The following is a 12487-nucleotide window of genomic DNA, read 5'->3' as shown; positions in this document are numbered from 1 at the left end:
TATTTAAGGTCTCTGGTTCTAGACTGGCTCTGATCTCTCTGATCTGTGCAAGACTCCCCAACCCCTGTCCTACATTCCACCCCCCTGACACTGGCTGAACTTTACCTTGGGTTCTCTGAGGCCAAATCTCACAGCTCTCCTTCTCTTCCCCACTCCCACAAACAAGCCAGGTGGCCATAGGTCTGGGGATACTTAGCATCTCTTCTCTCTCTGCTATGAATGCCACTGTTAGGTGATACAGTTTACATGAACATAAATCAGAACTGGGTGTTGGGCAGCATGGATCATTCCTTCTGTGGCAGCCAAACCATCCAGGCTCACAGATGCCTACAAATGAATCAGGACATTTTCTCTAGGTCCCCTTGCCTTCTCTAGACACTAATTTTTTAAGCAACCAAGCAAAAACTTCTCTTAGTTCCACTATGGCTGGGACAGACACCTTGTGACCTCCTGTCAAATGCTATTTAGTGAGTTCCTTTAGCTAGAATCAATGTGTACTTGTTTACTTCAGCCCGTCAGAGATGAACACGGGAAAACAAACACCCAAACCCATGTCACCTCCTCTGGAAGATTATGTAGGACATGTTGGTAACCTGCTAGCTCTACCAGCCCGTTCTTAGCGCTGTGGCTAAACAGAAGGATGACAAGAGTCTTAAGTGTGCGGGCCTGCCCACGTGGAGGAGGGATGGTAAATCACTGTAAAACTAAAGAACGACTCTCAGAGATGTTCAGAGTGAAGAATAGTGGTCTACCAAGGGTCCATGTGCTATCTTTAGCACTTCAGTAAGCCAACTCAAATCATATAATAAACCATCCAATAACCCATGAGAAAGCTTCTCAGGCTTAAGAAGACTCCAAGTATCATTGCTTCTTGCTGCAAATAGTTTGTGTATTAGCTGATTATGTCGGGAAAAAATGGCTATTTTCAGCCATTATAAGTATAGTTTAACTGGTTTTCTTGGAAAAATCATTGACACACGAAATGTGGTGGGTGGTTTTTCCCAGAATAGAGAGAAAATTAATAAAAAAACAGTCCTCAGCATTGAAAAGGCTGGTTCAGTGGAAGGAGCACCACGATAGGGATTAGAAATAAGGTTCAAGGCTTGGTTTCCTTAGAACTACACAGCAATAAAATTGGGGCCAGCAGGGATGGCCAGAGCTGGAGAGGCTGGCTATGGAAGAATATCAAAGAGAGGGACCCTGGCAGTAGGGAGTAAAAAAAAAAAAAAAAAAAACAAGATGGAGGAAGTTACTAAGGGGTAGCACATTTTAGGGCTAGAGAGTCCTACCCTTGGTCTATCCTTATTTGAAATATAACTTCGGGATAGACCAAGCAACTGTAGATTCTACTTCTTAGAGGTGTGGTCTTGGACAAGCAATTTTACCCCTCTCACCTCAGGTCACTCAGCAGGCAGCTGGGATGGGTCATGTCTACCTCACAGTGTGACAGATAAGCAAGCAAGGATTTTGGTACAGTGCCTGGAACACAGTAAATACACCTGAGGCATTTTTGGTGACCCCTGATGGAATGGCATTTAGAAATCTCCAAGCTTTTTTCTCTGGGAGTATGAATGGAGTATTATGGCCCAAAGATGGGACTGGACTGATCAAGTAATGCGGACAGCAGAGCAGGTGCTTCCCTCTCAGAGGGGTCAGATGCATCCCTCTGGGTAGAATACAGCCCTTAGGTCTCTCTCAGCCCAAAAATGACCCACTCTGGGAATTTCCCATGCTGCTTTGGAGAATTTGGTTTTTATTAAACATAGTGTTTTTCAACATGCTCAAAATTTTGGGCAAGGTGTGACTATTCTTCTACACTAATGCCAGGGAGGTGGGAAGGGAAATGAAACCTGAATGGGAAGTTGATGAGGGTGTTCAAAAACTAGAGGATAGCATGGGCCAAGACCCAGACAGAGAAGCTGAGCAGCAGGAGCTGGAAAGGCCAGTGATGAAAGAATGATGAAGAAGGAGGCAGGGGTCAAACTGGTCCTCATTAGAGTCATTTTATGACACTTCGTCCCAAGAGTTCAATGAAGGGTTTTAATCAGGACAGTGACATTCTCTCTTAAACCAGTCCTTCTAGCTTCCATAATGACCCCGGCATCTTTCTTGGCTAGAACCCACCATGCTTTCCTCTTTTCAGTCCATCTCCATTCCCCATGGCCTCCCACCATTCCCATCCAAGCACCATCCAAATACAACAGCAAGGGCAGTAGGGAAACAAAGGAATGAGTCCCCTCACTGTCACCATAAGTCTGGATAAGGTCAGTCAACAAGGGGACATTTTTGAGTCGGCAAATAAAACCGTGCACACATTTTCAACGTATAGCCACATGTGCCTAAAACTGAGCTCATAGAAAACCCCAAAGTCAACAACTTAAGGTAATGAAAGCCCCTTGCTTACTATGAAAGCAAAAAATGAAACCATCCTCAACTGGAAGACTCCCAAACTGCATCATGTCAAGAGACATGGCTTTCCGAGCACTTAAGTATTATAAAAATACTCCCATCAACTTAATCTAAGTGGCCCTAATTTTGCTCCCTTTCAGAGGGACAAAAGGACAAGCAATAAGAAAAAAAAACACTTCAGAAAATAAATAAAAATTTAAAACTGTTCTCCATTTGAGAGAAGCATGGAAGTCCCTGCAGCACAGGGCTGTCATAGTCCCTCCACTCCTTCATGTTGCACATCCAAAAAGTGCAGTGTGAACAGAGCCACTCTGGAGAGAAAACTGGCAGGTGCTGTTAAAATATAAAATACAGTTACTTATGTCCAGTAATTCAAGTTGTATATTTGCTGTGAAGAAATATTTGCACATGTGAACAAGAGGATTAGACAACTCTTTATTGCAGTGCTCTTTGCAAACAGGAAAAGCTATTAAAACCTATACACCTATAAATAGAGAAATGGCTAAATAAATACATTCTGTACTTACAGGGATACATATTATAATAAAACAGCATAGAGTAATATAGAATATTATATAATATAAGGCAATTAACATCTAGTATAGCAGTTGATTATATTTTAGAACCAGTCCGCTGGGTTTTAAACAGTCTCTGCTATAATCTCGAACAAGCTATCTAATTTTTCTAAGCCTCAGTCTCCTCATCTGTAAAATGGGAATGACAGTAGCATACTTGCCTCATAGGACTATTGAAAGAATTAAATGAGTTAATGCATGTTAACTATTTAGAATGGTGCCCGGCACTTAATAACCACTCTATACCTGTTAGCTCTTTACAGTTATAATCCCATGGAATACTATATATAGAATGATGTGGATATGTATGTGTACTAACTGAGAACAATCCCTAATACACATTGTTCAGTTACAAAAAGCAAATGCTCTATGTGGTATTCCATTATTTATTGTATCCTATCATTCATGTGTCTAAGAGAAAAACTACTATAAATTTCCCTTGGGTACCTATAAATGTAAATGCATAGAGAAGAAAGGACCTGGAGAAGAAGCTAGAATTAGAGGAAGTGGTCCAAAAGGACATCCGCTCTAATTTTAGATAGATGATAAGTAAATAGATACACATGTGCATATACAGTTACATACATGGGCATAGAATGTATTCATAGAACACTTGTGACTTTTAAAGTGTGGAGAAAACGTAAAGGGCCAAGGTGTTGCAAATTATTATTCCTCTTTTATAAATGAGGAAACCAAAGCTTAAAGACATCCATTAATGTGCCTAAGAGCACACCACCAACAGGCCCCAGAGGAAGGATTTAAGCCCAGCTCTGCCTGCCCCACAGCCTTTCCACCACCCCATGCTGCCTCTCAAGGCCACCCAGTAGTTGATGATGACAAAAGCTAGAAGAAGGGGCCTCCTTGTCCACACCGGATGGAATGGTAAAAGTCAAATGCAGTGGAGAATTGTGGTGTTGTTTTGTTTTTAATTAATGAACCTGTTGGAATGTGCCATTCAGCAGTGGAGCTGAATTGTTCCTGCTGTTCCTGCAAAACAAACAAAAGTCCCTCCACCCAAGCCACTTCTGTGACCACTTTTCTAGCCTTATCTATCCAGGGATTGTGAAAGGGACACAGAACTGTTGGCAGAGGGACCTTCTCCCACCAGCAGGGACCCAGTCTCTGGTCTTCCTGCCACCACACTAGCCATCTACATAGACTGGGCATCTCACCCTCGGCAGCCCCAACTCATCCCCATCTAGAAGGGGAAGAATCTTGAAGTCCAAGGTGTTTTGTCTCCATTAGCTTTACTTCTCCCTGGGTCTCGGTGTGATAAACTGAGTCATTATTTTACTGTGACTTGGTGGTGTTGAGGTTCTCTTTCAGTTCTAACAGCCAAAAAACTTTAGAAATTTTCCTCCCTTTATACCCTAAACTAATAATAATAATAATAATAATAATAATCACTATTATTATTATTATTATTTCTCCTTCTCATAAGATGATATTTACTAAAACCTCAGGTCATTTTGGCTCTCTTCATACTGTTAATGAAAACTTCCCAAATCAATAAGTAAAGCATCCTTCAAAAGCTAACCTTCCATCCCCCTTCAGTCAGAGGAAGGGTCGTTTTCCTTAGACTATCAAGGGTAAATGAAAGTTGAAAAGGTTTTGAAGAATGGCATAACTAAGAATGAATTCATTGTACCATTTAGTAGCTGGGTGACCTTGGGAAAGCAAACCTTTCCTAGACTTGATGTTTTCCACCTGAAAAATGGATGTGATACCTACTCTTAAGGTTGCTGGGTGGATGAAGGACACGGGATCTGGAAATGCTTGTACTGAGTAGGAGTCTGAGAGCTGGCCCTTCCCTCCTACATAGAGCAGCTCTCCTCTTTCCAGGGTTCCCAAGATTTGGGCAGCCTGTGTCCCCTCCCCAAGTGGCTGGCTCCTCTCTGAAGTCTGATCCTTTTTATTTTCCTTTGGTCACAAAGCCTAGTGTGGAGTGTAATTGTGTGTATGTGTGTGTGTGTGTGTGTGTGTGTGTGTGTGTGTGTATGTGAGAGAGAGAGAGGGAATGGGTCTGGCTTCTTTGAAAATGGCTTCTTTGCTAAAACCACAACCTCGGATCTGATACCAAAAGAATCTGCTGGCACTGGTCCCTGTCAAAACAATTCAGAGATATCCAGAGACTGTCCTCCAGGGCTGGCAGCGGGCCCCCAAGCTCAGCCTCACTCTTGAATTCCCAACAGGCTCAGGAGGCAGGCCCCCAACACTCCATGGCACAGCCCCATTCCTCTATGCAAAGGAGGCTAAAGAGAAGGGCTTGGCATTCTGAAGCAAAATTCTCTCTCTCTGCTGCCTGCCTCCTGCAGAAAGAAATCACACACACACACACACACACACACACACACACACACACACACACAATTTTCAGAAGGCTCTTGGCACTGCCTACCCCTTCCTGAGCTGGACAGAGCTGCTGGAGCAGGATCTACCCAGTCAAGGCTGCCTCCTTCATTCCCAGCCCCCTCCCTTCCCTCCTCCAGAGTCAAGGTTTTGTCAGGAGTTTCAGGGGCACTGACTGGTGGGGAGGGGGCCACAGACATCCTGGCTGCTGCCAAGTCCTTTTCTTTCCCCCACAGTATGTTTTATAAGCCGGCATGTAGTTTATTCTTCTCCTAAACACTTCACTAGGGTGCAGGGCCTGGAGTTGCCATAGAAACACCTTTTAACTCCTCCCCATCCAGAAAGCAGTGCCAATCCCCAGGGTTTGAGGGGAGAAAGGCAAAAAGAGACACCTGTGGATGAGGAGAAAGGAGAGGGAAGACCATGGGGTTCGTTAGACAGGGCCAAGTCAGGCATACGGTTCCCTTTACCCAGGAACATGGCACTCAGCCACAAAGAGAAAACAGCCAGGAAGGTTCTGGAAGAAGAAGCTGGTGGTCTGGCCTGAGCATCTTTAATGGGCTACAGCGTTGAATGGTGGGGTCGTAAGGGCCAAGGAAAATGGGGAGCTCCTACACATTTCCTTCAGGGAGAGGACAGGCAGAGCTTCAAGCCAGACTGGAAACAGAAAGGCTCTTCAGCTAGGAAAACTGGGAGCCACCTACTGGACACCAGCTGGGTACTGTAAGGCAGCGGAGGTCAACAAGCAAGCAGTCCACATCCACACCTCCCATTTTGAAAAGCATTATCTCATCCCTACCACTAGTGCAGTGCACCAAACCCAGGCAGAACAGTTTTGGATCGGTGCCAGCATATCGAAAAAAATTTTTTTTGATTCCTTTTTATTTTCACTACCACAATGTTCTGGTCTTCGGGTACTTCCTATTAACTTAGCTTTTCTCTGGGCAGTTTATCGAGGGTGGGGATTGTTAAATCAGTCCAGAGAAATTACAAGAAACTTTCTGCATCAGCTCAGACCCACAGCAGGGAACCTAAGAGTCCGTCAGAGCAACCATTAAAAGCCGGGTCTCCTTGTTGCTGTGTCCACTGCTCTCTGGTGAACTTCCAAGGTGAAAACCCAAAAGCCAAGGGCAAGGGGGAGTCATGAGGTCTCCCTCTCCCCACATACCAAAAAATCCAAGCGAACACATCCAAGCCATTGCCCAGCAGAACAGGGTGCCCTGAATCCACCTGTCAGCCTCGTGGCCTCTTCACGGAGCAAAACCAGAGCTCACCTGCAGTAGCAGCAGCAGCTCCCAGCACTACTCAGGTGGGAATGTTACCAGTGGGGGGAGGAGGACAGGCCAAGTGGAATTGGGGTGGGAGCAGTCAGAGGAGAAGGAAGAAAACCTTCCAGGCTTCAGGCAGCCCAAAAGAATCCTTCAGGCAATCCACAAACGGAGGGGCCAGCCGGATTCCCCCGGGGAAAGGGAAGGGTGCACAGCATGGTCCCCAGGAAGCCTCTAACAAGGGTGACCCCAGGTCACATAAACACCCACTCCTGCCAACTGGACTGACCTTCTGGTCACCAACCTCCCTGACTTCTCCTAGGCTCAGCAGGGCCCCCCAGCAGTGCCCCTCCCAACCTCGGCTGCCTCGTCTGCCAGGCTCCTGTCTCCTCCCCCTCCTCTCCTGCTGCACACTTGTGGAGGCCCTCACCCAGGACCCAGTGGAAAATTTTCCTTCTTCTTTATGACTTAAAACACACACGCTCCATTCTTCACCTCTGAATCGACACAGGCAGAGGGCAGCTAGACTGTGCCCCACCCCACCCCAACCCAAGTACACACACACACATACACACATACACACACACAACAGGGGCCACTGGACTTGCATGCTTTATGAGCTGGAAAGTAGAGGAGAGATGTTTTCCAGCTGCTACTCCACCTCTGGCCATCCAAACACAAGTGTCCCGAACACTCCCAAACAAGTTCTCCCAGGACACTTGCAAGGCCCTGGAGAAAAACTGGTTCTACCTCTTGCTGAGTCTCTAATCAAGACACCAAGTCCAGTTTGGAATTGTCACCATGATGGGACCCTTGGCATTTTTGTTCTTTTGGTGACAAATCTGTTTTCCACTGCTCATTCTCCCCCTCCCCACACACATTCAAGGAAAAAAAATAGCCTTCCTGTGAATTCTCACAGCTATGTGATAAGTGATCCCTCACACACGCCACCTCCTGCTTGCTATCAACACTCTCAAATGCGGTTCCTCCGGGAAAGGGTCAACCCCACAGCTTTCTTCTCATTTCCCCCCTTAAATCCACTCAAACTTGGCAGTCCAAGAAGCTCCCTTAGCCCTTGTCTGGGAAGTGGGAGGCTGGGTTGGGTCTCAGTGAAAAGAATGAACTTCATGGGTGCAGGAGAAAATGCAAACTCAGAAAACTTCAAGATTCCCCTGCAACTTTGTGCACATGGCTGGCAACTTTTTAAAAACTACTGAACATCCCAGTACTTTAGTTAGTTGGCGTTCCACGTTTTAGGAATCCTTTTCCACCCTTCTCCCCCAGCCCTTCCTACGTGATAGTGAAAAAGGGAAATTTCCCATATGTCAAAAGGACCAAAAGGGACCTCACGCCCTAAAAGGAGAGCAAAAGCTGCATGGGGTTCACTCAGCCACTGCAGGTTTTCTCTGCAGGGCATCTGCCCCTTCAGCTATGCCATATCCTCCGACCAAAGCAACGGAGTTTCGCCACCCCACCCCAGGCTCAGGCAGAGAAAAGGAGCGGGGCTTGCCATGCCACCCGGAGCTGCGCCCCATTCCCGGCTGCAGCGCAAGAGCGGGCACCGCGGGGGCTCTGGCGGGGACACCCGGAGCGCTTACCGATGTCAGAATTGCAGAAGGCGTCCTGGGGGTGGCTGGGCGAGCATGTGCACGCCTCGGCGCCCCAGTCTCCCAGGCTCCAGCTGCCCAGGAGCACGACTAGCCCGAGCCAGGGAGTCATTGCCGCTGCCGCTGCTGAGGCTGCTGCTCGCCTCTCCAAAGTTGTGCGCGCCGCTGGAGGGGCCGCTGCAGCCCGAGCTCTCCTGCTCCGCTGTGCGAGGCAACTTTGGCCTCGGGCGCGCTGCCCCGGGAGTGCCCAGCCGGACGGGGCGGGACAAGGCGAGGCTGCCTCAGCGCTGGCGCACGACTCTGCGGGCCGGAGGTCTCTCCGGGTGCAGGAGCGGGAGCTGGGGCGGAGCAGGACGAGCAGGAGGAGAAGCCGTCTGAGCGCCCGCCCGCTGCCCGCTCTGCGCCGCGGCCGGGCGGCTGAGTGATATAGTGCGGGTCCCCCGGGCACCCCCTCTCGGGCACACGGCGTCCGCCCCCTGCGACCAATGGCAGAGCCGCATTACCTCATCGGCCCTCCGAAAGAGGCGGGGCCGGGGGCGCGGGCCGCCGGGGCGGGGCCCGGCCGGACCGTTCAAATCCTTATAGGGAATAATGCGGCTGTGGGCACCCGAGTGGGTGAAATGGAACGTGTCTTGAACCTACGCTTGCCGAGTGACCCCCGGAGCGGCGCTCCCGTGTCCCACCTCGCCAGTACCCTGACCACACATCCACCCTTCTGAGTACTTCTGATCCAAACCAAATCAACTGCCACCCACCACAGCACTCGGCCATCCTCGGGTCACAGGGTCACAGGGGCCTTGGTCCTGGAGACCCTGTCTGCGCCTAGTGGAAAGGCTAGGGGAAAAGGCTAACTCTTCACCTTCTCTGGAAAAGAGCAGGCTCAGAGGGGAAAGGATCAACTACACACCCACCCCCGACCTTTCTGGAGGTGAGGACGCAATCTGCCCTTTGGAGCTGGCTATAACGGACTGCTGTTTCCCTGGGGGCTCACCCAGAGTAAATTGTGAAGTCATTCAACAAACGCTGTTCTGGATGTTGGATGAGCACAACAAAATCCTTGCTTCCACGAAAGTTTCAGGCAGTGCATCAGTGAATTCACCAGTACACCAAATAATTTCCTGCGGTGATGGTATCATGAAGACGGAAAAACATAGAGAATGGTTTAGAAATCACTGAGGAGAGGGAGCGGTCACTGTTTTCTATGGGGTAGTGAAGAGAAGGTCTCTCTAAGGGAGTGACATTCTACCTGAAAGTTGAGCAAGTAGAAGGAGCAGGAGGAATTCTGGGAAGAGAGAACACCAATCAGGGAGAACGGCAAGTGTAAAGACCCTGAGCTTATTTGAAAAGCAGTGAGTAGAAAGGGCAGGAGGAAATGGTAATCTCACCAAGGCCAGACAAGTCTCCATTCTTCAGCAAAGAATTTGGGGGTGAATTGATCCAAAACTGGGGTAACTTACACCAGATTCTAGAGAACTATCCAGGATCTTAGACTACTAGCTATAATGGATAATTGCTAATAACTAATACTATGACTCTCCTTATTATTAAGTAATATCTTGATTCTACCTTATAGTTTCCATGCCACACCTCATTATATCTCACAAAAAAAATTTTTCAATAGGAAAAACACAAAATACTATTCACACTTTCCAGATGAGGAAACTGGCACAGAAAGGTGACATGACTTGACAAGCAGCCAGGAACTCCATTCACTCATTTGCACCCGAAGAGAGACTTTATTTCCCTGGACTTTAGCAGTAATTAGCTGTCGCGGTGCAGATGCCCTTTCGCAGCTGGAGTCTTCTGTCTTTCTATCTTTGTGTGTGTGTCTCTCTCTCTCTTTCTCTCCTAACTCATTCTGTTTAGAAAGAGACTTGAATGTTTTGGCTATAGATATGCAGAAAGTTTGGAACAAAATAATCCTCAGAAATGCAATTTCAACTTCTTTCTCAGACTCTATTTGCACCTCCGAGAAGTGACAGTGGGATGGCAGAAGCAGAAAAATTGATTGAAAATGGTATTTCCAAAAACATTTGTTAACCTCCTTTGCCACCATGCCCCCCTTAATAATTGTAGCTATAAGGAAGGAATCAAGCTTCCACATTTTTCTGCCCTATCCCCTTCCCAACTTTTAAGCCCCTTTCCACCTTAACTCTAACAGTAGCCTGCCCCAGATAGATCTTTCCCTTTTTAAATGTCTACTTCAGCACTTAGCTCACTATTTCATGGAATATAATTGTATCATTTCCCCCAATCACATTAGAAATACTTTGAGACCTGAGATACGTGGCCACCCTCCTTTTTTAGCTCTCTGAATACAAAATAGGGTCCCAGGAGACTTGGGTATGGGTATGGCCAGCAGCCCATAGAGTCTGGAACAATGGACACTCCAAAGGCCACTCCAAGGATCCGGGTTGAATGAGGGCATACTTTGTGGGATTTGAGAGTTTTGCTTATCCTTGCATGGTGCCAGTCATGTGGAAGGTTTTATAAGCCTTTCCAGACCAAGTCCACTTGGGATAAGCGTCTTACATGATAAAGGCCCTCTCTTCTCTTTTTTTCTTCTCACTTTACAGTTTTGTCCAAAATGCCAATATTTTGTTCAAGGGAAGTCTATCTAGAACATGAGTATCAGGCAGGTAACTTTTGCTGAACTTCAAGCAGCAGGTTCCTTATAGAAAACATCTGAAGCATTTGATTCTGGCAACTACTTAATTATGTAAGCACCAAGAGTAATCTGATTGTTTTTCCAGCTGAAAGGTAATGAAATTGCCTTTGGGTTTATTTCTTCTTGCTCCCCATCCAAAGCTGATCCATGCAGCATCTTTGGAGTTTAGTTTCCCTTTCAGTTGGGAAGTTCTTCCTAATATCTAACTCAAGCGATTTCTCTCTTCCCACCCATGAGAATTCAGTTCAGTCCTCACCCTGAGGAAGAGAAAGAACAAGCTCCATGAATCCTTGTGAAGAAGAGCCTGACTGCCAGGGTCAGCCCGTACAGCAAGCAGACCTCACAGGCATCAGTCTGGATGCCAAGGTGTCCTTAGACTTAATAATATATAAAAATTACTTTTTCTTTCTTTTTTTTTAAAGATTTTATTTGACACACAGAGAGAGAAAGAGAGAGAGACAGAGAGAGAGAGAGAGAGAGAGAGAGATCACAAGTAGGCAGACAGAGAGAGATGGGGAAGCAGGCTCCCAACTGAGCAGAGAGCTCGATGCGGGGCTCCATCCCAGGACCTTGAGATCGTGACCTGAGCTGAAGGTAGAGGTTTAACCCACTGAGCCACCCAGGCACCCCAAGAATAACTTTTTCAAGACTATTTTATAAGCTGATGGAGTAGACTTGCAGCTAAGGTTAAGAATGACTGTACTGTACTGGCTCTCCCACCTTCTCTTGACAGCTAAGAACAAGGATAGATTTGTAAACCTCAGAAGAACTGCAGAAATTCCAAATCTCTCTGGGTTATCCTCAACCTACCAGGCTGCCCTGATTTCCCCTTTCCTGAAACTTTTCTAGGGTAGGTGAGTTCATGTCCACCTCCTTCATATCAAGTTACGGGATGCTGGAATCTTTGAGAAGCCTCTCATAGACATTTAGACGTCCTTTAAAAGGACCTCAGAGACTACCCATCCTAATTTTATAGGTGGGAAAGATAAGGTTCAGACAGGTGAGAAAATTGTCTCTCATGATAAGCTCGTGGGTAAGCCAGGAGTGCTTTGTAGCTGCGTGATTCCTTAGCTGGCTCTCATGCACTTGTGGACCTCAGTTTCCCCAGCCGCAGTGCATGACCCAATGTTTGCACCCTAGTTGTGGAAACTCCAGCCACTCATGCTCTGGAATTTGCATGACAGATCTGCAGATGAGTTTGTTTCAGAGTCTCTTTGTTCAGTGTGTAAAGCATGCCACCTGCCCTCACTAAAAGGTTCTCCATCATAACAATAACCACCTCTGAGCCAATCAGGACAAATGCCACTCTATTCTCCTCAGAGGTTTATCTCCTGTGTATTTATTGTTTCCCGTTCTAAATTATTACTTAGTACTTTGAAAACATTCCAAACACATTACTGCAAAGAAATCCATGAAACTTTATTTCTGGGGGACAAAGAGAGGCTGGGCTGGGGTGGGGGGAAGCAAAAGAACTGAGATTGGTTCCAAATGTTGCAGAAGAACAGTTGCGTGTGTGGACTAGTCACCTCATCTGTCCAGACTTCAGTTTGTGTTTATTGGATGAAAGCTGTAATTTAATGGTCTCCAAGATTCCCCTCAGCTCAAAAAGTC

General features: G+C 46.9%; 2 protein-coding genes across 2 annotated transcripts in view; one reads left to right on the top strand and one right to left on the bottom strand.

The window, feature by feature from the left end:
• Positions 1-8629, bottom strand: part of TIMP3 (TIMP metallopeptidase inhibitor 3) — a 56755-nt gene extending 48126 nt beyond the window's left edge. The window contains exon 1 of the mRNA XM_059186793.1: positions 8200-8629. Coding sequence (XP_059042776.1) covers positions 8200-8320 — 121 coding nt within the window. The 5' untranslated portion in view covers positions 8321-8629. The remainder of the gene's footprint in view (positions 1-8199) is intronic.
• The window catches only part of SYN3 (synapsin III), a 455052-nt gene that overhangs the window by 199029 nt on the left and 243536 nt on the right, over positions 1-12487 (top strand). The gene's annotated exons all lie outside the window — the stretch shown is intronic.

This window comes from Mustela lutreola, chromosome 8 (genome assembly GCF_030435805.1).
Source record: "Mustela lutreola isolate mMusLut2 chromosome 8, mMusLut2.pri, whole genome shotgun sequence".
NCBI classification, from domain to species: domain Eukaryota; kingdom Metazoa; phylum Chordata; class Mammalia; order Carnivora; family Mustelidae; genus Mustela; species Mustela lutreola.
This window is presented reverse-complemented; position numbering and strand designations above follow the sequence as displayed.